The 27667-nt window shown below is 44.2% G+C and overlaps 1 protein-coding gene across 3 annotated transcripts in view; it reads right to left on the bottom strand.

The window, feature by feature from the left end:
• The window catches only part of agbl1 (AGBL carboxypeptidase 1), a 258686-nt gene that overhangs the window by 169642 nt on the left and 61377 nt on the right, over positions 1-27667 (bottom strand). For all 3 annotated transcript variants that reach the window (XM_079501323.1, XM_079501324.1, XM_079501325.1), the window contains exons 7-9: positions 25973-26010; positions 8888-9096; positions 1073-1232 (exon numbers count right to left, since the gene is read on the bottom strand). In XM_079501323.1, coding sequence (XP_079357449.1) covers positions 1073-1232; positions 8888-9096; positions 25973-26010 — 407 coding nt within the window. The remainder of the gene's footprint in view (positions 1-1072; positions 1233-8887; positions 9097-25972; positions 26011-27667) is intronic.

The raw sequence follows: 27667 nt of genomic DNA, 5'->3' as shown, positions 1-27667 counted from the left end.
AGGATCCACACTGAATAATGTATTTCCATGCTCCTGAACCCAGGCTCATTAGACGATAAACAACTTTACTGGTCAACAAACTGACACCCCAGGCTCTCTCAACCTTCATCACTTTACCAAGTCATGCATGCTTCAGACTGTGTGCGTGCGGGGGTGCGTGCGGGTGTGCGTGCGGGTGTGCGTGCATGCGGGTGTGCGTGTGTGTACGATGCATGTGTACAGTACGTGTGTAGGGCATCATTTGAATGCATGCACCACAACGTAAAAATCTTTGAATGCAGATTGTGGCCTCTAGAGGTGTCACAGAGACTAATGGGGAGCGTTTTACTCATTTCTGGCTGAATAAAAAGAAAAGAAAAGGTCATTAAAATTTTGACATATTATTGCTTATAGCTACTTTAACCCATTTTGAATCTAAAAATGTCTTCTAAATCCTTTTAAAGGTATATTCAGTGATTTGACTTAATTCAAATATCACTTATTTTTTTCTGGATAATCCTCCCTACTATAGAGTGTGCTGACCATATAAGGAGTTCCTCCCTGTCCCCAGTGAGCCCCTGGGGTCAAAAAACCCTAGTTTCAGTTTTGGTGGCGGGTGGCAAAACCTTCATCCAATCAGGATGAGTGGGGCCTTCCTCCAATCATGATCGAGTGGGGGCGGGCCTTGGTGTTGGCGTGCTGTTGGCCTGTTGCACTTCCCCCCACTGTAGAGCGTGCATGTGCACATTTTGTTACCGGGGTGGACTGGGTGGTTTTCCAAATCACCCAAATCACTGAATGCTCCTTTAAGTTTTCTGAAAAAACTCACTTGTACTCCATTCAAACGTTCTAAGTGTTGCTGTTTCCACTAGGAATTTTGTCTTTGTTACCCTGTTTATGGTGTAATATTGACATGTTTTGCTCTTGGTTACTGATAGGGATGTCCCTATCAGTACATCTGTTCTGTGTTAGCCCATATACCGAATACCGATACCAGTGTTGTGATCTCGTGTTGTGTTTATACTCACTCAAATGTGCACTTGAAAGCAAACTCCACATGACCCGAAACATTTTATTTAACAGCAGCACCCACCTGGTTCCGGGGCAGGGACGGATCCTGGCTGCCGGGGAAGCTCCAAGCAGTAGACGGAGAGGTCAGACTTCAGAGGCAGAGTGCTTTTAGGATAGCACTTCCTCATCAGCTGGACAGAGGGATCCACTAAAGATTCCAGGCCCTTGGTGAACAGACAGGTCTGCAAAACAAACACTTGGCATGAATGCAACATGTAAACGTCATCAGAAATGTCAGACGGACACCGGACAGACATACAGTAAGTACCTCGCTGCTACGTAGATCTCCAGTGGCTGACTGCAGTCTGACTGGACTAATAACAGCATGAGATGAGACTTAATTCTCAATGTGGCTTTTACCTGATTTTGACCTGAGATCAGATTCTAAAAATGTCTTCTACATCCTGACAGTTTTCTGAAAAAGCTATGTTTCTATGTCAGTCATTCTTCGATTTTTCAAAAATAGCAGACCTACAATGCTTTAGCTATTTTTCAATAGCTAAAGCATAACATAATGCTAACACCAAAAGGGGTTCCCGCCCAAGATGGGTTTTAAATAAAGGTTAAAACAATTATAATAATCATGACTGCAGCCTATACCCACGCACATCATGGACTGTTCACTTTGCTGCCCTTGGCAAAAGGTACCGCAAGAGTTTCTTTTCCCAAGTCATCATCAGACTTGTGAACTCTAAAAAAGTGAAAGAGTCCAATATCCCAGCCTAACCTTTCCCCTGGCCTATATGCTAGGACTCCTGTTGTGCAATATAATAGGTCTATGAAAACAACTCCAAAACAAGCAACTATACTAGGCTAAGTTTTACCACTTTTTTTAAAATAAAAAAACAAACTCACAAACGAGTCACGATGCGACAAGTTGCGAGCTTGTAGAGCTTGTAGATCTATCAATACAATCTTTAGAATGTTTTAAGGCTTTTGAAACATTTTAACAACACACATCTTATGGGTGTCCCTCCCTGGGGGTATGTGGACAAATACTGTGGGGGTCCTTGATATGAAGATGTTTGAGAACCACTGGTTTAAACAATAAATAAGCCCAAATAAGCAACTACGCTTTAGAAACAAGCCCCCCCCCCCAAAATGCAACCCACAACTACCAATAACTATGGCCCAATGAGCCAATTGATTGCCATAGCAAACCCAGCCTAAGCTTGATTTGGCAAATAGCTCACACATGTCCAATTCCCAACACCTTGCCAGTGCACTGTCCAGAGTCACTTTACACTCTGCAGAAATTAGCCACAGATTCACCACTGCCAGTCCCCCCTCCTATGCCCATATATGGGTATGTTTAAAAAAGCAGGTGGCTTGCGCACATCCAGTTCCTGGCTGGTGCTGGACTAAGGTACCATAGATATTATAAGAAATAGATGCCTCATTTGCCGCTGCAGTTCATTGGAGCGACGTGTATCCCAATGAAGGCGGAAGTGCAGTGCTGAAGGCTTTTTTATTTTATTTTTTTAACAAATCGTTATAACAGTCTTGACAATATACATTACAATACAAAACAAGACAAACAAACAAACACAAACAACAAAGTTATTAACAATACAACATCAGAGCCAGGGGGGATTAGATTACTAACAGAAAACATTAAAGAGTGAACACAAAGCAACAGTTCTCCGCAGCTTTCTTATTTAGAAGTGCTGAAGGCATTTGCTGAAGGCGACTGCGTCGCTGCCCAAGTGACGTCACTCATGTGACTCCTCCATGTCTCTCGCTGTCACTCAAGTGACTACTGGCCAATCACAGCGCGTCTTTTCCGGGACTTATGTTACGACGCGGAAGCTTGTCAAGCTTCCGCTTTGCTTCCGCTAATGCTTTGCAAGGAATGTCGGGAAAATTGTGCCTTCAATGGTGACACGCGCCTCAGAGCCGGAAAGGGCGTCTATGTCTGTGGATACTACATACAGTGAAGAAAGTAGGCTTTGCTCCAGTTGTCACAGTCCCAGGCAGGGCTGTGTTTTTCTTGTCTGTCTCTGTCTTGTCAGTATCTGTGCTATGTGTGGGCGTGTGTGTGGGCGTAGGCTTGGCTCCATTTACCACTTGGCTCACCTGTTTCCAGTCCCTTCATTCTCTTCAATCTACGCTCCTGGCTGCCATCAGCTCATCACCTCCAGCCTATAAAGCCCCGGCCTTCCCACATCACCGATCGCCAGATTGTTGAATCAACCACAGTGGTAGTAGACACTTCTAGCCAGTATACCAATGTTTGTTCCCAGTGAACTTCAGTTTCCTTGTGTTTTCTAGTGATTTAGTTTGCATTCTGCCTGTACTCACCGCTCTCCTCTCCTCCTCCTCAGACCACACCTGCCTGCCTGCCTGCCAGCCCATGCACTGACCTGCCTGTTTGCATCTTGCTCTGCTCTGCCTGCCTGCCAGTTTGTTTAAATAAACACCCTTGAACTTTCAAACTTTTGTCTGTGTCTGCATTTGGGTCCGCCAGTTCTTGGTACCGTGACACCAGTAGTGTTTTATTGTATTTAAAACACCATTAGTAGATACACAACGTTTGGGCCGTGAGCGGCCTTCATCAGGTGATAGTAGTTAGTATGTGACACCTCCCTTTTATCAAGGTCGTCACGTCACGTGACTGATGTTGACTGGGTAGGTATTTTACAAACCCCAATGAGTGACATAATAAATATGAATAACCACCACAGCAAGCAAGTTTACAATCATGCAACACAGTTTAAAAATAAATCGCTCCGATATGTGTGCATAGAGAGGGTGCAGCTACCCCGGAGAGGTGGAGATATCCATAACCTCCTCCTAAGAAGGGAGGCTTATTGGACCTACATACCCTCCGCACACTACAACCCCATGGACTAAATGAGGACTATGAGTTATCTGCCTTCCTGTAAACCCTGTAAAAGTGAGCAAGGGCTTAGCAATCAGATTCCCCTATGTGAACTGGACTGTATGTTGACCATTTATTATATTATTTCTATTTATTCTATTCTATTTGTTTCCGGTTTGTTTTGCCGTTGTACTTTGCCTTTTTGAGATGCACGTATAACTTCTCTGTACTTGTCAATTATCTGTGTTCGTCCACTTAAATTTGTCTTGATGGCTTTACTGGCCAATGCCCAGATAGTCATTGAGTGATGTTGAATCTTGAATGTTAGCCTTCATGTGTCTTTAAATAGAGCCCTTACATGTTCCCGTTGATATTGTTCTGACTGACTAACACTATTTTGGAGCAGATTGCCCAAACTGTAAACACTTTTGATACCAAAAGCTTCTTTTAAATAATCTTAAAAGCAAAATCTAATAAAAAAAATACAAATATTAAAAGAAAATATTAAAACAGTCTGTAACAAACTAAAAACCAGCAAGTTTTCTCTTGAAATTGTTTTTTTGAAACTGTGTTGCATGATTGTAAACTTGCGTGCTGTGGTGGTTATTCATATTTATTATGTCACTCATTGGTGTTTGTAAAATACCTACCCAGTCAACATCAGTCACGTGACGTGACGACCTTGATAAAAGGGAGGTGTCACATACTGACTACTATCACCTGATGAAGGCCTTCACGGGCGACACGTCGTGTATCTACTAATGGTGTTTTAAATACAATAAAACACTCCTGGAGCAAAGCCTGTGTGCGGACTACTTTCTTCACTGCATATATGGGTATGCCCATAAATGGCCATATAAGTGAGAACATCAGGGAACTCCATATGCGCACAAGAGGAACGTGGACAGACAGATATAGACATCTCCGTATATGGTCAAAGAAGGGACACAGGCAGACAGACAAGTACACAGATCTCCATATGGGCATAAAAGGCCAAAGGTCAAAGACAGGTATAGCAGGTACTCTGACGGGTAAAATGGGTATTGCATTCATGATTTTCATCGTTCTCAACTTGCATCATTACTGAGTAGGCTGGTGCACGACGGTACAGGTCTAGTTTTTATAAATCCCATAACATTAGGACAGGGTTGGATTTGTTTAGACCACGTTATCTCCAGGTGTGTACTCTTCTTTGGAAGTCCTAGGATCACTTATGGCTCGTAGTACACACTGCACGATATTTGCTCCGATTATGCTGTCGGGGACCATTTTTGGCGCTCGCCGACAAAACTCCCGATCTGACGCAAGATCGGCTTTGATCGCTGAGGTTTTGCTCGCTGTGTGTGAAAGGCTCTGTGAGAAAAGTGCTCGCCGATGCCTTCCCGACCGTTTCTGAATATCTAGCAGCCGGGTTGATATTTGGCTCTGTCGCCGACTGGACATCGTACAGTATGAAATGGGTTCCGACCGCGTCCCGAGAAGTCCTGTATTGCAGCCAATGAGAGCACTCACTGTCTGTCTGTCTGTCTGTCTGTCTGTCTGTCTGTCGGCCGTTGACTGTATCGATAGATGATCAGATAATAATAATATATATTGCAGTGTGATGCCTAGTCTGCGACCAATCGTTTAGTGTGAAAGCCACAACGATATAATGACAGGCGATTTAAAAAAAAAGACTCCTACAGTGTGAAATACATAACGATTTGATGACTCGCCGACAACTTTAAAACTCCTACAGTGTGTATAGGGGCCTTTACAGGTTGAGGAAGAGTGTTGATCCTCTATTGTAAACCACTGAAAACTCCAACTGGAGAATATATTTTCCTCCAAGGCAGTCTGATACATTATTAATTTGAGCTGCCACTAACCATATCAATGGTTCTATCGCTAGAAACTGGACGCTCCACACGTCCCAAACTCTTCTCCCTTCTGGCTCCAAAACTTTGGAATGACAATCAGAACTGCAGCCTCACTCCCTATCTTCCGCCAGTAGTCTGAAAACCCACGTTTTCAGACTCCATCATGGCCCGTAGCACTTGCCCTAGCCCCTTAGATATAGCCTGGCTAATAAGCCAGACTAATATCACACAACACTGTCGCCGGCAGGCAATTTGTTTTTGCCAACGGCTGATTTGGTCTGGCTTATTAGCCAGGCTACCTTAGATAAGCACTTTATGTAGACTGGGGGGGGGGGGGGGGGGGGGTTAATGGGGCCAAAAATACAACAAAGTAATGATATTAAATGAACATGATCAGAGGGGTGTTTACTGCTCTCAGGGTGCATGGGATGCAGACAGTAAGCACTTTCGCTCTTTTTAAACTTTGAGAGCTGGATAACTCAACAAAAAAAAGCAACACATGCAGCCTCTAGCCACTACGACTCCAGGCAGCCTGACTCCAATATCCAACTCTGCTTTCATCACCACGCTCTCTGTGCCAGTGAATATATGTGGCTACGTGAGCGTATATAACCACCGAGGAGCTCCTGTGCTCCTTGAGGTGATGTAACAACAACAAGCGTGAAACCATGATGTCCCAAAGATGGTGGCACCCTATCTGCATTACTGCAGCGTGCTCTGCAGTGACACAGGGGGCTGTCTCAGCAAGGCCCAGGGAGCGGAAAGCCTTTCAACGCTGCCTAGAGGAGCTTACTACAGCAACTCTTGACATCAAGCTCCAGGTCACATACTGTACCTGGCATGTACCTGTACAAGCTACACAGTTATTTCTGCTCAAAAACTATTGGGACTTGGCCTGGGCCGTGGCTCAGTGGTCCAGGCACCTTGGCTGGTAACCCAGTCTGGCAGTGTGCCGCGGGTTCGACTCCCGATCCCGACGGCCTTTACTGCATGTCTTCCCCCATATCTCTCTCCCCATTTCCTGTCAGCCTACTGTCTGTCCCTCCATAAAAAAATATAAAATAAAGGCGAAAGCCACAAAAAAAAACATTTAACAACTATTGGGACTTGTTTTAGAAACTGACCCTCCAGGTGGTTCCTGTTTTCTGGGACCTCCATCTTGTGCCTAAAAAGGGAGGGGTCTACGTATATAGTTATTTTAATTTCAAGTTCATTGACACTCAGCATCAACGGGTTGGATTGGGGGGTCAAATCAACTAATCAAATGATTCCCCGAGCACGGCACGGCTGCAGCTCACCGCCCCTTGGCTGCGGCTCACTGCTCCAAGAGATGGGTCAAATGCGGAGAACAAATTTCATTAACGTGTGTGACAAATCATACGACTTTGACTTTGATTTCTCTCTTTGTCTGTAGACCTGTCTGTAGTCCTGTCTGTAGTCCTGTCTGTAGACCTGTCTGTAGACCTGTCTGTAGGCCTGTCTGTAGGCCTGTCTGTAGGCCTGTCTGTAGACCTGTAGACCTGTCTGTAGGCCTGTCTGTAGACCTGTCTGTAGACCCGTCTGTAGGCCTGTCTGTAGGCCTGTCTGTAGGCCTGTCTGTAGGCCTGTAGACCTGTCTGTAGACCTGTAGACCTGTCTGTAGTCCTGTCTGTAGACCTGTCTGTAGACCTGCCTGTAGACCTGTCTGTAGTCCTGTCTGTAGACCTGTCTGTAGGCCTGTCTGTAGACCTGTCTGTAGGCCTGTCTGTAGACCTGTCTGTAGGCCTGTCTGTAGACCTGTAGACCTGTCTGTAGTCCTGTCTGTAGACCTGTCTGTAGACCTGTCTGTAGGCCTGTCTGTAGTCATGTCTGTAGACCTGTCTGTAGGCCTGTCTGTAGTCATGTCTGTAGACCTGTCTGTAGACGTGTCTGTAGACCTGCCTGTAGTCCTGTCTGTAGACCTGTCTGTAGACCTGCCTGTAGACCTGTCTGTAGGCCTGTCTGTAGACCTGTCTGTAGGCCTGTCTGTAGACCTGTCTGTAGGCCTGTCTGTAGACCTGTCTGTAGGCCTGTCTGTAGACCTGTCTGTAGTCCTGTCTGTAGACCTGTCTGTAGACCTGTCTGTAGGCCTGTCTGTAGACCCGTCTGTAGACCCGTCTGTAGGCCTGTCTGTAGTCCTGTCTGTAGGCCTGTCTGTAGGCCTGTCTGTAGTCCTGTCTGTAGACCTGTCTGTAGGCCCGTCTGTAGTCCCGTCTGTAGACCTGTCTGTAGACCTGTCTGTAGTCCTGTCTGTAGGCCTGTCTGTAGACCTGTCTGTAGTCCTGTCTGTAGTCCTGTCTGTAGACCTGTCTGTAGACCTGTCTGTAGTCCTGTCTGTAGACCTGTCTGTAGACCTGTCTGTAGTCCTGTCTGTAGACATGTCTGTAGACCTGTCTGTAGTCCTGTCTGTAGTCCTGTCTGTAGTCCTGTCTGTAGACCGTCCCTCGGGGTTGCTTGAGGATGTTCCAAATACAAATGGTTCCATGTGTACACTTGCAGGGTTGTGGGGGTCCTTGCAATTAAAATGTTTGCGAACGGTAGAAGCTTCCTGATGTATTTCTCATCAGCTTGTCCCATAGGAATTGTATTGAACTGTATTGATGCTAATGTATTGATACTAGTAACACACTGTAGCTTGTATGGCTGTATTGAGTGACTGGAGTTTCTTCCAGTGGTGAAATGTCCCTTTAAAAGACTGCAAAAATACTACACTACTAAAATCACCACTTGTAAATGTTAAATGGTAAATGGTGCATTTATATAGATGCTTTACATAGATTGTGCATTACATTCACCCATTCACACACACATTCATACACTGATGGCAGCGGAAACCATGCAAGGTACCAACCAGCACATCAGGAGCAATTAGGGGTTCAGTGTCTTGCTCAAGGACACTTCGACACCAACTCTGGGGGAGCCCGGGTTCGAACTGGCGACCTTGCGGTTACCATCCGGAGACTCTACCCCTGAGCCACCGCCGCCCCCTGTAAATTCAATACAATCCCAGTCAGATCGTAAACAGCTGGCCGCTTGTTTCTCTTGCAAAACCTGGCAACACTGACAATGACTGGTCACATTGCTTGGGGAGAAAAAGGGGTAAATAATAGAGAGGGAATTAAACGGTTTCCATGTCTACCTGTGTAACTTCATACAGAAGGCCTATCCCTCCATGGGCCACCAGAGCGTGTCTGCCTGCAGTGCTGTTGGTCACCTCGTGGAGGCAGCGCAGCAACGCACAGCGGATCGCGATGGCAACGTGTTCAGTGTCCTTACTGCTCCAGTCCTCGTAAAGTCGCAACAAACCAGCGACGTAGCCTTTAGACACTGCTGAGTGGACGTTAGCCTCTGTGGAAAGAGAGAGAGAGAGAGCAAATCTTCATACAGTTACAAGTCTGACACTCACTTCAAGTAGAGAGAGCAACAATGTGGGGCAGAGAGAGAGAGGTATACATAGATTACCTTGATATGTTGCACTCTTTTCTTTAAAGTTTTTTACGTTTATCATTATGCTGTTATTATCTATGCTGCTGCATTGTCTGAAGGAAGCCAAACCTAATGTACCTGTACTGTACACAAGTTGTAACAATAAAGCACAACCTTGAACATCAAAGCTGCCCATCCTCTCCTCATTTAAAACCACCCTCAGTATTACACAGAAAGTTTCAATTCAGCCCTGGTGTTCAACAGCAAAATGCGTGCACACACGCACACGCACACACACACACACACACACACACACACACACACACACACACACACACACACACACACACACACACACACACACACACACACACACACGTGTGCCCTGCAGTGTGAAATGGATTAATACAGTATAAAGAAACCCAAGCCCTCTCAACTAATCACAGATGACCTTTTAACTATTGCACACATACAACCTACAGTATCCACACATACTTGAACCCACATACACACACATAATTAATGTACAGTATATCCACTTAAATAGGCACCTGGGTCTGCTGTGATAAATGGATTATTGGTTTAATGACAGACCTACAAATCCATTTGACCTTTACACGCACGCACGCACACACACACGCAACACACACACAGCACCAATGTGTTGGCATACAAACTTATACTAACATTCTGTAAATTAAGCCAACTGTTTAATTATCTAGTACAGGGGTTCTCAACGTTTTTGGCTGGGGACCCCCGGAAATGCTTTGGCCATGTCTCGCGACTTTGAGATATATTGCGGTAGTTTTTCAGATATATTGTTTGGAACCAAAGAGGTTGACGGACGGATGGAGATCACTGGATTTTTATTCCCCATAATCGGGGGCTTAATGTAGCATCATGTAGCCACTTTTGGCTAGTTTGGCTAACGGCCGATGTAATCTACCTAAAACCGGCCAAAATCCTGGCGTGCACGGCCACGCATGCACGCGCACGGTCTTTAAGTGCATAGCTGCGTAAAATGCGATATTCTGGGCTTGATTAGAGCTTAATTTGACTTAGTTATTAAAATAAACGATGATCGCATAGCATCGGGGACAGATCACTGTGTAACACAGTGCAGAAAGCTAGCGGATGTTGTGATCCGTTTAACCGGAAATGACATCGCCAGATTCGCTCTATTCGGTCAAAATCGCCATAATGGTGAAGTTACCGCCACCATCAAGACTGGATCTCTAATACTATACGATTGCGGTGTTAAAATGAGATATAGTGTGTACAGTATATCACAGATTTTTCTATTGGCATTAAAAAATTAAAATGAATTAAAAATATGAATAGAACTGGCAGAAGGCAGTGAAAAGCTGCTTGGGGTGGCAGTCCAAGAGGTTAATGAATGTCATTTCTGGTCAAAACAAGGTTTTTCAACTGCCCACAGCCGGCGCTGTGATGCTCACGGTTGGGGTTTTTCTGCACCCAGCGAGAGAACAACAACCGGTCAAGACACCACAAACACCATTACGTCATCGCACCATCCGGTTACGGATATTTGGCTCTTCAAAATAAGGGTTGAAAGGGGGGAAACCTTGGCAATGCACGATAAGTAAATTAATCCTGGCGGGGGGGATGGGTTAGTATCTATAAAAGCGCTCTATAAATTGCATGCATTATTTCCAGCTATTTTTGCTCCAGCCATGGGTTTGTTGTCCCTAGGTAGGCTACTGCAGCCACTGCACTACTAACAAACATAGCACTTCACCTCTGAAAAAGTGTGATACCACTTAAGCTTGTGAGTGTGTGATAGGTAGATGTGTGTGTGCGTGTGCGTGTGTGTGTGTGTGTGTGTGTGTGTGTGTGTGTGTGTGTGTGTGTGTGTGTGTGTGTGTGTGTGTGCGTGTGTGTGTGCGTGTGTGTACGTGTGTGTAAGCACTTTGTTTCTTTAATCTGTATTGTGGTGATGTCTTGTTTTTAACTCTGAATCACTGACCTGTAGTACTGTACAACAAATGCACCTTTGATTTGTTACTACGAATAAAACAAACCTTGAACTTGACCGTGTCGTTTGCAGCATGTGTCCATGTGTTGTTCATGAATGTTTGATGGGCGCAAACCATTACTACAGCAGGGGTCTTTAACGTTTGTAGATGTGATATTTTATGTTTGATTGTAATGTATTGATTGCATACTTTATTGACATGTTTGCTGTGAATATCCCCCCCAGAATAAGGAAACCCCCGTAGTAAGACCCATGTACTACACTGGTTCCCAAACTTGTTTTGTGTCAAGGACCCCCAAATCAACATTTATTAGGCCACGGACCCCCATTTGAAAACATATGCCAGTGACCCGATAAGGGAGGATTTTTACAGCTCTAGCAGTGATTCAGAAACATATTAATTTCATGGACCCCCAGTTTCACACGCATTATGCTACGGTTCCCCAATTGAATGGCATTTCTATCTCTGGTACCCCAATTCATATTGTAAAACCACTGTTAATTTAACTCAGAGTGTACAAATGGAACCAAATGGACCCGTTAGGGTCCAGTTACAGACCCATAAGGGTCCATTTGGTTCCTAACTATCTCTAATTGAGTTAGGTACCCCCTGGAACTCCCTCAAGTACCCCCAGGGGTCCCCGGACCCCACTTTGGGAACCCATGTACTACAGTATGTACAACAGCACTGAACTGAGTTTGAATCAGTTCCAACTGAGTTTGAAAACATGACAAATGCCACACACAAAAATAAGACAAATCCCATACAGATTGGGAGAAATACAACATTGTGCGAACACAGCAGCAATATTTGTAAAGTGTTGTGATAAAAGGACTACTATCTGTACCGAGTAGACCTCTAGACCTACTGCACATATGAATGCATTTTAAATCTGAGGGCTTTTTACCTGTATACTATTTAAATAGTGTTGAGCTAAAAATAAATGCCATCCACGTCAACCAAGTGACTGCATGCAAAAGATTGCTGCAATCTGTCTCAAAAAGATGTATACACATTGTATGTAAACAACATCCATTTACACAATGCTCTAAGCCTACCCCCTCCCACTGTAAATATTTTCCCCATTTTCAACAGTTTTTATTTATTTTAACACTTGCTTTGGCAATTTAAACATATTTTCTCTCATGCCAATAAAACTCATTTGAATTGAATTGAACAGCCAGCCGTTCCAGTATGTGTTGATGTAATCCCCATTATGCCACATATGGGACTGGAATACATAATGGTCACTATACAGGTACGCTGAAACTGCAATGTCTGTGTATCAACATAAGTTACTTGATTGCTCTGATTAGCTGGATCTTGTGAACACCTTTCCAATGTTTTGCCTACTTTAGCTGAGGAGTTTTATTTTTAACCCATTTAGGCCTGACCTCAAAATTCTAAAAATGTCTTCTACATCCTGACAGTTTTCTGAAAAAGCTATGTTTCTATGTCAGTCGTTCTTCGACTTTTCAAAAATAGCAGACCTACAAGCTCGTAGCGCGCCACTCGGTGGCGCGCTATGAGCTTGTAGATCTTGTAGATCACCAAAAGTAGAGCTTGTAGATCACCAAAAGGGGTTCCCGCCCAAAATGGGTTGAAGTGGTTTGATTGATTGATTGATTGATTGGTTGGTTTATTGAACATAAATGTAAAAACAGCAACTGAGCAGTCAGTCAAACACTCAGTTCAAAAGGCATAGCACCAAAACAAAAGTCCTTGCGGTCTTGTTTCCATTTAGGCCCTATATATGCAATCAATTCATAGACATCACATGAATAATAACAATATTCAATATCATCAATAACAACAAAAAATCTAAATCCTTTCAGCGGGGGGGAAACTGTATGTATAGACTATAGAGCGTTGCAGTCCCGCCCCCTTTCATGACGACGCCAGGCCCAGGAAATAGTTCCCAATGCATTTTTCCCATAGACGTTTCAAAACGTATTTATTTAAAGACCTTATAAGCGTCGTACAAAGCCAACTCATGACAACAAACACAATATTTTGGACCAAACAAATAATTACAAAGAAGAAAAACAACAAAAAAAACTGCCGTTTTCTTCTTCTTTCTAATTATTTGTTCAGCCCGAAATTTTTTGTTTGTTGTCATGATTTGTCACGACAAGAGTTGGCTTTGTCCACGGCGTAAACGTCTTTAAATACTTTCTGAAAAGTCTATGAGGAAAATGAACGGGGATTTCTTTTCCGGGTCTGTCGAGGGGGTGGGACTGCGACGCTCTATAGAGTGGGGGAAAAGGAAGGGGGAAGGATCCTTTCCTCTCCCTTGGACCTGCTTAAAGGTGGATTGTCATGCCTGTTTTAAAAGATATAAGTGATCTGCATTTTTTGAGGGAGGGGGTCAGGGCATTCCACGCCTAGGTGGCCGTGTTGTAGAAGGAGAATTTACCCATATTTATTTTGAAAGTAGGTGGTACCAGATCGTTGTTCACGATCTGACTGACTAACTCCCGGAGTTTTTATGGGTGTTTTTTGTTTGCTTCAATGTTGTCATTTATGAAGTTCTTTTTTGCTTTTGTGACCAAGTAGTTACAGGCAGCCACCGCTGACAGAAATGGGAATTATTATAACAGGTATATACAGCACATTTATTCTTATGCTTTTTAAGTCTTATTTAAATGTATATTTTAGTTAGTAAGCTATTGTTGTTTTGTTTTTGTTTTTTTTGTCAAAAGCTCAAGTGTGTCTGTGTTGTTCTATGCTTGTAATAGAGGTTCAGCCCATGCTCCACATTATGATCTTAATCAGCAGTACCATAAGGCCCAGAATAAACTCATTTATTTGGGTGAAACAACCCTGCAGACACACCCTTATCTAAGCTTCAAAACACCAAACAGCGAGTTTGGTTTCTCATTAGTGTTTTTACTAGATAACGATAACTTCAAAAAGGAGCCAAGTTTAGACATTCACATGGCTAATTCTTACCTTTCATGTGTGGTTGAACTAGCCACATGTAGGGGTCTGACCTTTCTTACCTTTTCAGGTTTAAAAAAAGGGGAAAAAAAGCTTGTATTTTCTTTTATTAAATTATTGGTGAAATATCTAACACATTTTCTTATGGGGTTCCCTGGCACAAAATCATTACAGATATGGGTCTGTAGCCAAATACATATCAATTTGGGGGTCCTTCGTCCTTTGTTTGCGAACAACTGGGCAAGTGAACCAGATGTAGGTGTAGCATTCTATTAAAGTGAGACATGTATCACACAACAAACCATTCCCTGATGAAGGCTTAACCGCCGAAACGTTGGATTCATTTTTGTCTTACCTGCTGTCCTAATAAAATATTGGCACTCTGGCTATTGGCGTGTGCGTTCACCCTCTTGTTTTTTCAAGATTTCCTCTACAGTTTTCTCCCGTGTGCCGGCACCGCTACAAGGATTTTGGTGAGCGTTAGCTTCTTTGTACACAGTATCACACAACAAACCACCAGAATTTCCATCATGACTAGGCTTCAATAGGACATGAACCAAACAAATACAAAGAAAACAAAATAGGATTTGTGGGGGAAGCGGGTCTTAAGTAATGTCATTTTTTGTATGTTTCCAAAACAAATACAATATGCTACAAAGTCAGCTACCATGAAAACACTACCAGTTTGATTCTAAAACAGTTTTGTTGTGGCATTTATGTCGCTGCAAAACATGTCTTAACAGATCAAAGAGAAAGACTAAAAACATGTTGATGTTCCAGTTTATCAGTAAACACAGTTCCCCCCTTGATGTGTTGTGCAAATTGGCACTTTGACATAAAGCGGAGCACAGCATTGAATAAATCATAAAGAGCTTTATTAGAGCTCTCTAAATAGACTGCCGCCACTTCCGTTCTGTTGCTCACACCATGGCTGGATAGATACTACAGAATTGTGTCGTGGACTCTGCGCTCTCTATAACAGTGTTGATTTTGACAGCAATTTTTTTATTTTGTTTTAGTCACAGTCTTTTGAATAAAATGTTGTTTTAGTCACAATTTAGTCGCGCCACGTTTGAAGCTTGTAGATCTGGTATTTCTGATGCTTTTGTGTGACGCTGTAGTATGATCAAGTAGTGTGTTAATTTACAAAAAGTTCAAATGTGGATCGAGGTCTGAGGTTTCTTCCCAACAGCAACGATAAAGTACAGTATATAGTATAGCAACAAACGTTTGCGGGGGAGAGAGAGAGAGTGTGAAAAGACAAAAATAAAAGCGTCGGGAGGAATGGATACAAAGTAAAAGAAGAAGTAGAAGTTGAAGAAGGAAGAAGTAAAATAGAAGAGACGATCGAGGGAGCACAAAGCCAGACAGTACGTGTGAGTCGGAGAAATGGAGATAGCAGTAGGTTAATATCTCTCCTATAGTGAGTCAGTCCCTGGAAATAAAAACGTCTGGGTTACCGAGACTAGTGTCTGTGAAACTGAATGAGTGTGTATGCGCACTGAATGAGTGTGTATGCGCACTGAATGAGTGTGTATGCGCACTGAATGAGTGTGTATGCGCACTGAATGAGTGTGTATGCGCACGTCTGAGTGAGAAGCACACAGACACAGGCAGAGCAAAGCATTCATTAATGCAGACAGCTAGGCGCACACACACACACACACACACACACACACACACACACACACACACACACACACACACACACACACACACACACACACACACACACACACACACACACACACACACACACACACACACACACACACACACACACACACACACACACACACACACACACACACACACACACACACACACACACTCAACAGGTGGTGAGCCCACAAGCAATTGGGATTGTGAAGTGCAATGCAACACTGACCCCTTTGGGCTAGATTAGCGAACTGCAACACTTGCACACTCATTATGCCATACATAGCTCAGTGATTCTCAACCTCTTTAATTTCACAGACCCCCATTTGCTGTGCATGGTTAGGCCATGGCCCCCCATTAGACTTAGTCTCCGAGACACCAATCTAACCGACTCCCCGGTAAGCACCGTACTCCCTCAGGTCTTCACCCATGTGCGCTCTGGGTTTGAAATCGGTTCTTCAGGCCCATATGTGGGATTAGCGGTCGGATCAGTGGTTCTGGACAACCGCCCACCCAACAGATTGGACACTGGACACCATGCTCCATGCCTCTGGGCATTGCATTGGCGACGTGTGCGACTGTGTGCTGAGTTGGAAGTCAGTCGGTGAGATACAGTATGTGAAGATGAATGCACACACACAGAAACTTAGCGCATTTAATGTATTTTATTATTATTATTATTATTATTATTATTATTATTATTATTATTATTATTATTATTATTATTATTATTATTATTATTATTATTATTATTTAGGGGTTTAGTTGCAGCAGTTTGGTGCGTAAAATAAGAAAACAAAAAAGGGGACAAAACATGAATAAAATGTTTACTGTGTTTCAGAGACTTGGAAACTTTCTTAAAGGGAAGCTGTTGAGACTTCCATCAGAAGTGTGTTGTTGTTGTGGTGCCTCTGCTCTCCATGTGGGGGTGTGTGACATTCAGTGACAGGTGACACGGTCTCACATCTTTTTTAGCACACTCACTGTCAAACAAACTCCTGGCCTTTGAAAACACAGAACAAAAACACTTTCATCAAGGCACCAGCTATAGTGAGACCATGCAAGTATTCTCCCCCATATTTTTCACGCGCAGGTATAGCTTGCCTACTGTAAAGTTCCGTCGGTATAGAGTGCTGTCCCTTGAATCTCAAAGTTCTAGACTCGATATATATACCGACAGTGGCCTTGTGGTTAGAGTGTCCGCCCTGAAACTGGGAGGTCGGGGTTCGATCCCCGGCCGGGTCATACCAAAGACTGTAAAAATGGGACCCAATGCCTCCCTGCTTGGCACTCAGCATCAATGGGTTGGATTGGGGGTCAAATCAACTAATGATTCCCGAGCGTGGCGCACTCTGCGGCTCACCGTTCCAAGAGATGGGTCAAATGCGGAGAACAAATTTCACTGCGGTAACGTCTGTGACTAATCGTACGACTTTGACTTTGATATACCAGTAAGACGCCCTGAGGGCGAGGTCGCGTGCACGCATCCGCCTGGGTGATGGCAGACTGCTGGGCGAGTGCTGGCGCTTTGGCATGGGGGGGTCAGATCAACATATGGAATGAATTCTGTACTGGTCATATATGGAGTGTGTCTTGAGTGTAGAGGGTTTGATGAGGTCAGATCAACATATGGAATGTCAGAACAGGAAGGACGGGTGGGGAAGGATCAACATTTGGAATTTCGGAACAGGTCAGCTCCATATATGGAGATCTAAGGGTTTGAGGTTTGAGGTCAGATGTAAAGTTGCTGGCCGGCTCCATATATGCAGATCTAGGTGATGATCCAGTCTTCTCCATGTATGGTTATCCAGGGTTAGATGAGGTCAGTGTCGTGATCTTCATATATGGAGATGGCCATATATGGTGGTGTGACGTGTAACGAGGCGTGACCATAAATGGAGGCGTGATGTCACGAGGCGTGACCATATATGGAGGCGTGGGAGACTAACTGGTGGACGGGAGATGCAGGTTTTCATAGTAAATGCGACCTACTGTCGCAATAAATGGTAAATGGTACATTTATATAGTGCCTTTATTCAAGGCATTACATTCACACACCGATGGCAGAGGAATCCATGCAAGGCACCAACCTGCACATCGGAAGCAATCAGGGGTTCAGTGTCTTGCTCAAGGACACTTTGACACTAACTCTGGGGGAGCCCAGGATTGAACTATAGGAACATTCCGTTTCCCAAGTGGACGCTCTACCTCCTGACACATTGCCGCGCCATATACATAATATAGAGAAACACATTGTTGTGCACTGCAACAATAACAATGAGACCTACTTTACCTTTGTGTGTGCAAGCCTGCTAATAACATTTAAAATGACAATATAATACTAATGGCAGACTGTGAGTCAATTAGTACGAGAGGTGGCAGGGCAGCAGAGAGAAGGGAAGGGGGACAGTAAGAGAGGTGGCCGGGCAGCAGAGAACAGGGAAGGGGGACAGTAAGAGAGGTGGCAGGGCAGCAGAGAACAGTTGAAGGGGGACAGTAAGAGAGGTGGCAGGGCAGCAGAGAGAAGGGAAGGGGGACAGTAAGAGAGGTGTCAGGGCAGCAGAGAGAAGGGAAGGGGGACAGTAAGAGAGGTGGCAGGGCAGCAGAGAGAAGGGAAGGGGGACAGTAAGAGAGGTGGCAGGGCAGCAGAGAGAAGGGAAGGGGGACAGTAAGAGAGGTGGCAGGGCAGCAGAGAACAGGGAAGGGGGACAGTAAGAGAGGTGGCAGGGCAGCATGCAGAGAGAAGGGAAGGGGGACAGTAAGAGAGGTGTCAGGGCAGCAGAGAGAAGGGAAGGGGGGACAGTAAGAGAGGTGGCAGGGCAGCAGAGAGAAGGGAAGGGGGGACAGTAAGAGAGGTGGCAGGGCAGCAGAGAGAAGGGAAGGGGGGACAGTAAGAGAGGTGGCAGGGCAGCAGAGAACAGGGAAGGGGGACAGTAAGAGAGGTGTCAGGGCAGCAGAGAACAGGGAAGGGGGACAGTAAGAGAGGTGGCAGGGCAGCAGAGAACAGGGAAGGGGGACAGTAAGAGAGGTGGCAGGGCAGCAGAGAGAAGGGAAGGGGGACAGTAAGAGAGGTGGCAGGGCAGCAGAGAGAAGGGAAGGGGGGACAGTAAGAGAGGTGGCAGGGCAGCAGAGAGAAGGGAAGGGGGGACAGTAAGAGAGGTGGCAGGGCAGCAGAGAGAAGGGAAGGGGGGCAGTAAGAGAGGTGGCAGGGCAGCAGAGAACAGGGAAGGGGGACAGTAAGAGAGGTGGCAGGGCAGCAGAGAGAAGGGAAGGGGGACAGTAAGAGAGGTGTCAGGGCAGCAGAGAGAAGGGAAGGGGGACAGTAAGAGAGGTGTCAGGGCAGCAGAGAGAAGGGAAGGGGGACAGTAAGAGAGGTGGCAGGGCAGCAGAGAGAAGGGAAGGGGGACAGTAAGAGAGGTGGCAGGGCAGCAGAGAGAAGGGAAGGGGGACAGTAAGAGAGGTGGCAGGGCAGCAGAGAACAGGGAAGGGGGACACACTGTTGCTGTTTATGAGAGAGGTTCTTCATCCAGCCTGCTGGCTGGAAAAACAGCCAGAGTATTCCGTTTTTAATTTATGTTGAAATTAACACAATGCAACAAATAGAAGCGGATATTATGCCGGAGGAAAATAATTGCCCTCTGCGTATTAACCCATTTTGACCTGAGATCAGATTCTAAAGCCATGTTTCTATGTCAGTCGTTCTTCGATTTTACAAAAATAGCAGACTTACAAGCTCGTAGCGCGCCACTCGGTGGCGCGATATGAGCTTGTAGGTCTGCTATTTTTCAATAGCTAAAGCATAACATAATGCTAACACTAAAAGGGGTTCCCGCCCAGAATGGTTTAAATAATTAAAGTACTGGTCACGGAGACGGAACATGAATATCCTCAGCATGTTGTCGTAATCATAAATAAGACTGTTCAACATTCACAGTGTGCATTCTGCTATAGGCAACAATAATAATAATAATAATAAAACATATTTTAGAGTCCTGCAGTCCCATCATTAATCCTATCATTTGATGGTAAAAGGAGATTTGACGCTACGTCAAATCTCCTTTTACCAGCAAATGATATTTGATCTTGAATTGATTTTAAGGCACTGATTACATTTCCACCGTCATGAGCACTAAGATTTGTACACAAACCTAACTTTACAGTAACTATAAACTTCAGCTAACACAAGAAGTCTGTTTGAACCTTTCATAACATTATGTTATGATATACAACACATCGTAATACATTCTTCTCCCTCCTGGCTCCCAAGCTGTCGAATAGAGTAAACAACCCCTTGCAGTCAGGAGACTGCATATTCGCTAATCTGATAGCTTTATTGTGTATTTATCCTTCTATAATTTTTATCCCACGATTTTGCAACCCAGTTTTTTCACCCAGTGCCAATTATCTAACGTAATCCTGGGCGCTACACTTCCTCTGCCAACCTGGGGGGGCAGAGGACTGACCTCATGCCTCCTTCTATGCATGAGGAGTCCAAGCTGCTTCTTTTCACCTGACGGGGGAATTTCCCTGGCCGGACGTAGTGCGTGGAAGGAACACGTTATTCCGACCAGTTCCTTTCCCCTTCACCAGGTGCCCCGGCTGGCCAGGGGGAGGTAGTTTTAGAGACCAGGATTACTGCATCTTTTTGTGAGGGTACCTACCCTAGGAGACACGGGGAGAACATGCAAACTCCACACATGTATTTATCCTTCTGATAATGGTGGGGCCTACTGTATATGCACGTACGGTATATGCATTGTGATCGTCACTGTCGGGCTGAAACCTCGTTATTATGTCCAAAACAGTTACCTTAACCCATTTAGGCCTTTTTAAAATGTATTTTTTTTCTGAAAAACCTCATGTTTCTATATCAGTGGTTCTCAATATTTCATGTCAAGGACCCCAACAATTATATGTAATATGCCGCCGACCCCCATCTGAAAATATGTTGTTCCAGGGACAGCCCAGAAGCAAAGATTTGAGAGGCACATTTTCACGATTTTTCAAAAATAGCAGACCTACAAGCTTGTAGATCTGCTATTTTTCAATAGCTAAAGCATAACATAATGCTTAAACACCAAAAAGGGTTCCCGCCCAAAATGGGTTAAAACGTTTAAAAAAAATAGCAAAAGCAGAAGCTCGACAAGCTTGAGGCACATTGCTTCGCACCACGTTTCAAGCTTGTAGATCTGCTACGTTTGATGCTTCTGTGTGACGCTGAATAGTATGATCAAGTGGGGTGTTAATATATGGAAAAAACAAACAAACACCAACAGTTTAAATATGTAAATAAGAGGTTTCTGCAAGACAGTGACGATAATGTATTTCATTGTCAATAAAGATATCAAAGTCACTCCCAATTTTCGTCCACAGTCTTAAAACTCAGACTCACCCACTAGCACTGTCTCCTTGTATCCCCCCTTGTCATCCTTTTGACAGATTGTTAGTTATATTATGCAGTATTATGTTGGTTATTTAATCAGGTTTAAATTTAGTTGTTTTGCCTATCCATACTGTAAATATTAAGAAAGTTTGTATAGCATGTTTTTTAGACCGATGCTGGGTTTTCCGTTTGCTTGCTATCCTAGTTTATTTAAAGCATACTGCATTGATCTCTCCGCCGCTTACTCAGATTTTTCGCTCTGGAAGAGTGTCTGCTTAAATGCCTAAATTGTAAACTGTGAATATGAAGCACCATCATCACTTAATCCCTGATTCTCCTCACATAGCAGCTCTAGATGCAAAACCATTAGTTTTCATTTGTAAAAATCACCGATGTGAAACCAACCTGGGATAGGAGGATATTGATGATGTATTTTTGATTAGTTAAGAAACCATTAAGGGAATAGAAGTTAAACACCAATTTGCAATTGAAAAATCTAATTAGAGTACTAGAACAGTGGTTCCCAAACGTTTTCGTGTCAAGGACCCCCAAATCAACATCTATTAGGCCACGGACCTCCCAATTTGAAAACATGCCAGTAAGGGAGAATTTCTACGGCTCTAGCAGTGATTCCGAAACATATTAATTTCAAGGACCCCCAGTTTCACACGCATTATGCCACGGATCCCTGATTTAATGGCATTTCTATCTCTGGTACCCCAATTTATATTGTAAAACCACTGTTAATTTAACTCTGAGAGTGTACAAATTAGGGTCCATTTGGTTCCATTTGTACACTCTCTGAGTTACAGACCCATAAGGGTCCATTTGTACACTCTCTAAGTTACAGACCCATAAGGATCCATTTGGTTACTAATTATCATTTAGCTGGGTCCCCCCTGGAACTCCCTCAAGTACACCTGGGGGTCCCCGGACCCCAATTTGGGAACCTCTGTACTAGAATATGTTAGTTGAAATCAAATCATTGGCCATGGTCCTGACCTGACACAGGGCAGCAGTGGCCCAGGTGGTAGAGTGACAGATTGGGAAAACGGAAGAACCTCTCCCGGTTCAAACCTCAGCTCCCTCGGGGTTAGTGTCCTTGTGACCTTGAGCAAAACACGGAATCCCTAATAGAACTGCTTCCCATGAGCAGGTGGTTGGTGCCTTGCATGATTTCCTCCACCGTCAGTGTGGGAATGTGTCCATGAGTGGGTGAATGCAATTAATGTACAATTTGCATAATATTGTATATTTAGTATCTGTATCTGTAGTATCAATGGGATATTTTTCTGAGTAATAAGATACTGTATAGAAATGGGAGGGGAGGGTAATCATCATATTTCATTTTAGAATGATTTATCAGGAAGCCCTTAGGAAGGTAACTGTAGCACAATTCATTCTAAACAGAATGGCTGGATATTGCGTTAGACAAGAGATCTTGCCAGTGGGAATCCATCTGTGCCCCTGTGATAAGAATCAATTAACTTCATTTATTAGCCATGATGTGAGGGGCTAATTAGCAACGTTTGCCAAGAGAGTTCTACTGGGCTCACACACTGTTGGTCACAACAAGACCTTCTACTACACCTATACAGTAATGGTCACCAGCTGTTACACATTAGAGATAACATTACACAAACTGTACTTTCCCACAGGAAAACACATTTCACGTGACATTCTTTTAAAGGAAAATGCCATTTAAAGTTCATGGCTGAGGGATTTTCACATTGTCACACAGCAATGAATGATATGAAGGGCTGGGCAGTTGGATAAAATGTGACTGTTGATTAAAAAAAAGGTCCTTCTTTACTCAAGGTCTGATGCGATGCAACGCGTTGTGTGAGCTTATAGATCGGCTATTTTCACAGAGTGCCAGTCTACAAGCCTTTTTTCAAATGAAGGCAGCAGTATGAAGATACAAACACCCGTCACTTCTCACTTGTCACTGTGAGACAACTAAAGTTCACAAAAAAACTGTCGAGCTGGGTTCAACTTGCGCCAAACTGTCACTCAAGCATAGTTTTTGTTTCACCAGTTTGTTGTGATAAAGTAGACCTTTTAAGCAGTTACCATTACTTATGAGAGTGTGCACCCTAGCTGTGCTCAAGCAAGGTCACAGAGCGACAGAAAGATTTCTATATAGTGTCTGAAAAAGTAGAGACACGTCAGAATTCTCCAGGATAGACAAGCCTTCTGTCCTGCTTCCAGGGGCGCCCCGATCAACGGACTGATATGATCGAATCTAATTTGTGATGTAACAGTATTTGCTTTCATCCAGACTCACAGGAACGCACCCAGGGTGCCGGCCCGATTCCGGCGAGCCGCCCCGCGTCCGAAACGGTTGAGAAATGACAGAGTTACCGTGTGGGGGTCCCTCTACTGTACCCTCTACTGTACTGTACTGTACTGTCACTGTACAGTGTACTGGCACACCCAAAATCACCATATATACAGTTAATATGTGCGTGTGTGTTTGTGTGTGTGTTAGGTTGCGCACAGGTGGTGAAAAACAACCATGCTGTTTTCGTGCTCAGACGCACCCAGCCACCCAGGCAGGCAGGCACCCACCCACACACACACACACACATACTCACTTAAGGAAATGGTTGCACCACTTAAAAATATCTATACCGTCAGCCACTTCCCTGTTCTTTTTAACCAACTTTATATTTTCCTTTCCTGCAGTACTGTATATCTTTCTCGCTTGTCACTCCCACACACGCACGCACATTTAATGAGGTCAACAAGCTTGTTGAGCAACACTTCAGCGGTGAATCGGTGACAGTGTAATTGACCAAGCTTGTCGTTTTGTAGCTTCTGTCACTGCTAGTGAACGCAGCATGACAACAAGGCCGAACCGTTCATTTTTATTCATTAAAAGTACTAATAGAGTATTATGCGGCACAATTGAGAAGGTCGTGGAAGGTCATTGAGATGCATCTGTGCCGGGCGCGACCCGTTAAGTGGGAAAGAGTATAAGGGTGGAAACTCTATTATAAACGAAACATTGGATGTGTGGCACGAGGTGGTTAAAAAGTATAAAATGACAGGTGACAGTAAACTCTTGGTCTGGCCCGCTCAGACTCCAAAATTAAAACCTGGGGTTAATGGATAAAACCTATGAAAGATGGGGAATGACGGCTGTATGTACACTTATTGATGGTCAACACTTCAAATCATTTGAACAACTTAAGAGGGGATTTGATTTAGAAAACAGTGATTTTTTTTCAGATATTTACAGTTAAGACATTTCTATGATACTGAAATCAAAAAAGGAATTTCAGTGGAAGGTAATGAAGTAATTGGTGTATTGACGGGTGCATACAAACAAACACATAGGGCAGTATTGTGCGTGTCTTAAGTACCGGGTCTTATTACTTAACTTAAGACCTGGAGAAGTGATCAATGCCATTTGGCTATTCTGAGTGGCCAAACAGCATTGACCACGCCTCCAGGTCTTAAGTTAAGTCATAAGACCTGGTACTTAAGACACACATAATACTGCCCCTAGTGTCTCCAGACTCTATAGAGCGTCGCAGTCCCGCCCCCTCGAGAGACGCGGAAAAGAATTCCCCGTTCATTTTCCTCATAGACTTTTCAGAAAGTATTTATTTAAAGACGTTTACACCGCGGACAAAGACAACTCTTGTCGTGACAAATCATGACAACAAACACAATTTTTCGGGCTGAACAAATAATTAGAAAGAAGAATAAAACGGCAGGTTACAACACTTTTTTTGTTTTTCTTCTTTGTAATTATTTGTTTGGTCCAAAATATTGTGTTTATTGTCATGATTTGTCACGACTCGAGTTGGCTTTGTCCGCGGCGTAACCGTCTTTAAATAAATACGTTTTGAAATGTCTATGGGAAAAATGCATTGGGAATCATTTCCTGGGCCTGGCGTCGTCATGACAGGGGGCGGGACTGCGACACTCTATAGAGGTATGCAACAGCAATACCTCATATGAGTGTGGGCGGTGCTTACACGCCCGCACGGCCAGCGTGTGTAAGGCAATCAAGTGCTCCCCTTCCCCAGTACAGCTACAAGGCTGCATGATGATACAAAGTGATTGAAGGTGTGGATTATCGGTGAAATTTACAACGGTCACGTGACGGTAACCAGCCAATCAGAATCAAGTATTGGGACTAACCGTTTTAGAATTTACATTTTGTTATTACATTATTTCCTTGACAACGGATGGAAATGAGCTCTGTGCAATATCCAGCATGTGTTCCTTAATGCTGTGCACTCTGCCACATGAAACTCAAGAAACAATGTTGTACAAATTGTACCATTTGTAAAGTTTCCTCCTATATAATAACGACGTGCACAAAAAAGGGATGCCATGTTTGAAAGTGGTTAAAAAAAAAAACAAGAACTGATCATTTATCAGTTAATTACCAGCGGCTGCCTTATATCTCCAGAATTGTGCTATGAAACCAAAGGACCATTTTATATCAATAAACTCTGAGACTGTACAAATGGACTGCTATGAGTCCATTTGGTTGTATCTTTACACTCTCAGGTAGCACATTCTCCAAACCATTATATGTCGCACCTCACCCACAGCTGTCGGTTGTACTGGTTTGGCAGGTATGAAAGAACATCTCTCATATGTGTCAAAGTCGCGGGTAGTCCGCGGATCGGCGAGTCCAATCAGAACTACTCGGAGTAGAGTGTCCCGGGCGCCTCGCTGAGATTGAGCTCGACACTCGTGCTGTAATGGACTTTATCTCTGTATCTGTAGTGACACGTGGGAAGCATCTGGAGAGGTGGATGAACTAATGGAAGCCAAAGGTTGTGTAAAAACTTACTTGTGCACAGCAGAGCAGCCAAGGCATCGATCGCCGCCCTGCAGAAGACAGAGAGGGTATGCTCGTTAGCTGATCGAGCGCTCACGTCTCTCTCTCTCTCTCTCTCTCTCTCTCTCTCTCTCTCTCTCTCTCTCTCTCTCTCTCTCTCTCTCTCTCTCTCTCTCTCTCTCTCTCTCTCTCTCTCTCTCTCTCTCTCTCTCTCTCTCTCTCTCTCTCTCTCTCTCTCTCTCTCTCTCTCTCTCTCTCTCTCTCTCTCTCTCTCTCTCTCTCTCTCTCTCTCTCTCTCTCTCTCCAGTGTAGTTATTATTTAGTCAAATGTGTATAAAAACCCACAGATAGACTTAACCACGTAAATTGTGGTATAACGTGTTGCATCGTGATGGGTTGTGTGCTTGTAAATTGGCTATTTTCACAACTTTTACGTGATGCACGTTGTACAACAAAGCATTAATTTTACAAAAGAAAAATCATCTGAAGTTGAAATATGGAGATACAACATTTTTGCCGGTCAGCAACAATATACAGAAACATAGAGAGAGAGAGAGAGAGAGAGAGAGAGAGAGAGAGAGAGAGAGAGACAGAGAGAGAGGAAGATAGATTCAGATTTAAAAATATGGACAACGGCACAAACAAATGCACACTCAGCATGCGGGTGTGTGTGTGTGTGTGTGTGTGTGTGTGTGTGTGTGTGTGTGTGTGTGTGTGCGTGTGCGTGTGTGTGTGTGTGTGTGTGTGCTGAGGTCAAGAATGTCAACACTGCCCTGCCAGAGTCCACAGATGGTAAGTAAACTGGAGTTTCACTAGCAGAGGTTATGAGAGGTGACAAGAGGTCAGGTGACCCGTGCTGGCACTAGGGGTCAAGAGGGGTCAAAGCTTTGTTTACAGAGGATGGCAGTAAACCGCCTTCATTTTCATCATGTACTTCACAGCATAGTCTGCTATAAGCATTTTCTGCTTTCTACCAGATGACACGTCCGAGTCAAAGACCCTGTGTGGAGTTTGCATGCTCGCCCTGTGTCCGCTAGGGTAGGGGTTCTCAACCCGTGGGTGGCGACCCCCCGGGGGTTCCCAAATTATTGGGGGGGTCCCAAAAAAATAAAAATAAAAAACGTTATCGTGACGGGGGTCACGAGATACAGCCAAAGCAGGCAAAAAAGGTTGATAACCCCTGCCCTAGGGTAGGGACTAGGGATGTCCCGATCACGTTTTTCTGGTCCTGGTCCCGATCCGATTCCGATGATTTGATTTGGAGTATCTGCCGATACTGATTTTTCCACTTATGCCATACCACAATAGTACAATATCCAAAATCACGGACATTATCCAGTCAAATATAAAGATATGGATATCATATTGATACTAGGGATGTCCCGATCAGGAGATCACGTTTTTTTGCTCCCGATCCGATTCCGATCATTAGAAAATGATGTGATCGCCCCCCCGATTTCCGATCACGTGATCGGATCGGGACAACCCTAGTATAGGTACCCTCACAAAAAACATGCAGTAATCCTGGTCTCTAAACTGCCTCCCTCTGGCCAGCCGGGGCGCCTGATGGAGGGGAAAGGAACTGGTTTGAATAACGTGTTCCTTCCACGTGCTACGTCCAACAGGGCTGCAACACTAAAAAATGGGTTTTTAAATAGAGTCAAGGATCCTAGATTACTATTTCTATGCATGCAATGTATTATTACC

The sequence above is a fragment of the Electrona antarctica genome, assembly GCF_951216825.1.
Source record: "Electrona antarctica genome assembly, chromosome: 5".
Taxonomy (NCBI): Eukaryota; Metazoa; Chordata; class Actinopteri; order Myctophiformes; family Myctophidae; genus Electrona; species Electrona antarctica.
The sequence above is the reverse complement of the archived record's forward strand: the minus strand, read 5'-3'. Positions and strand labels throughout refer to the sequence as shown.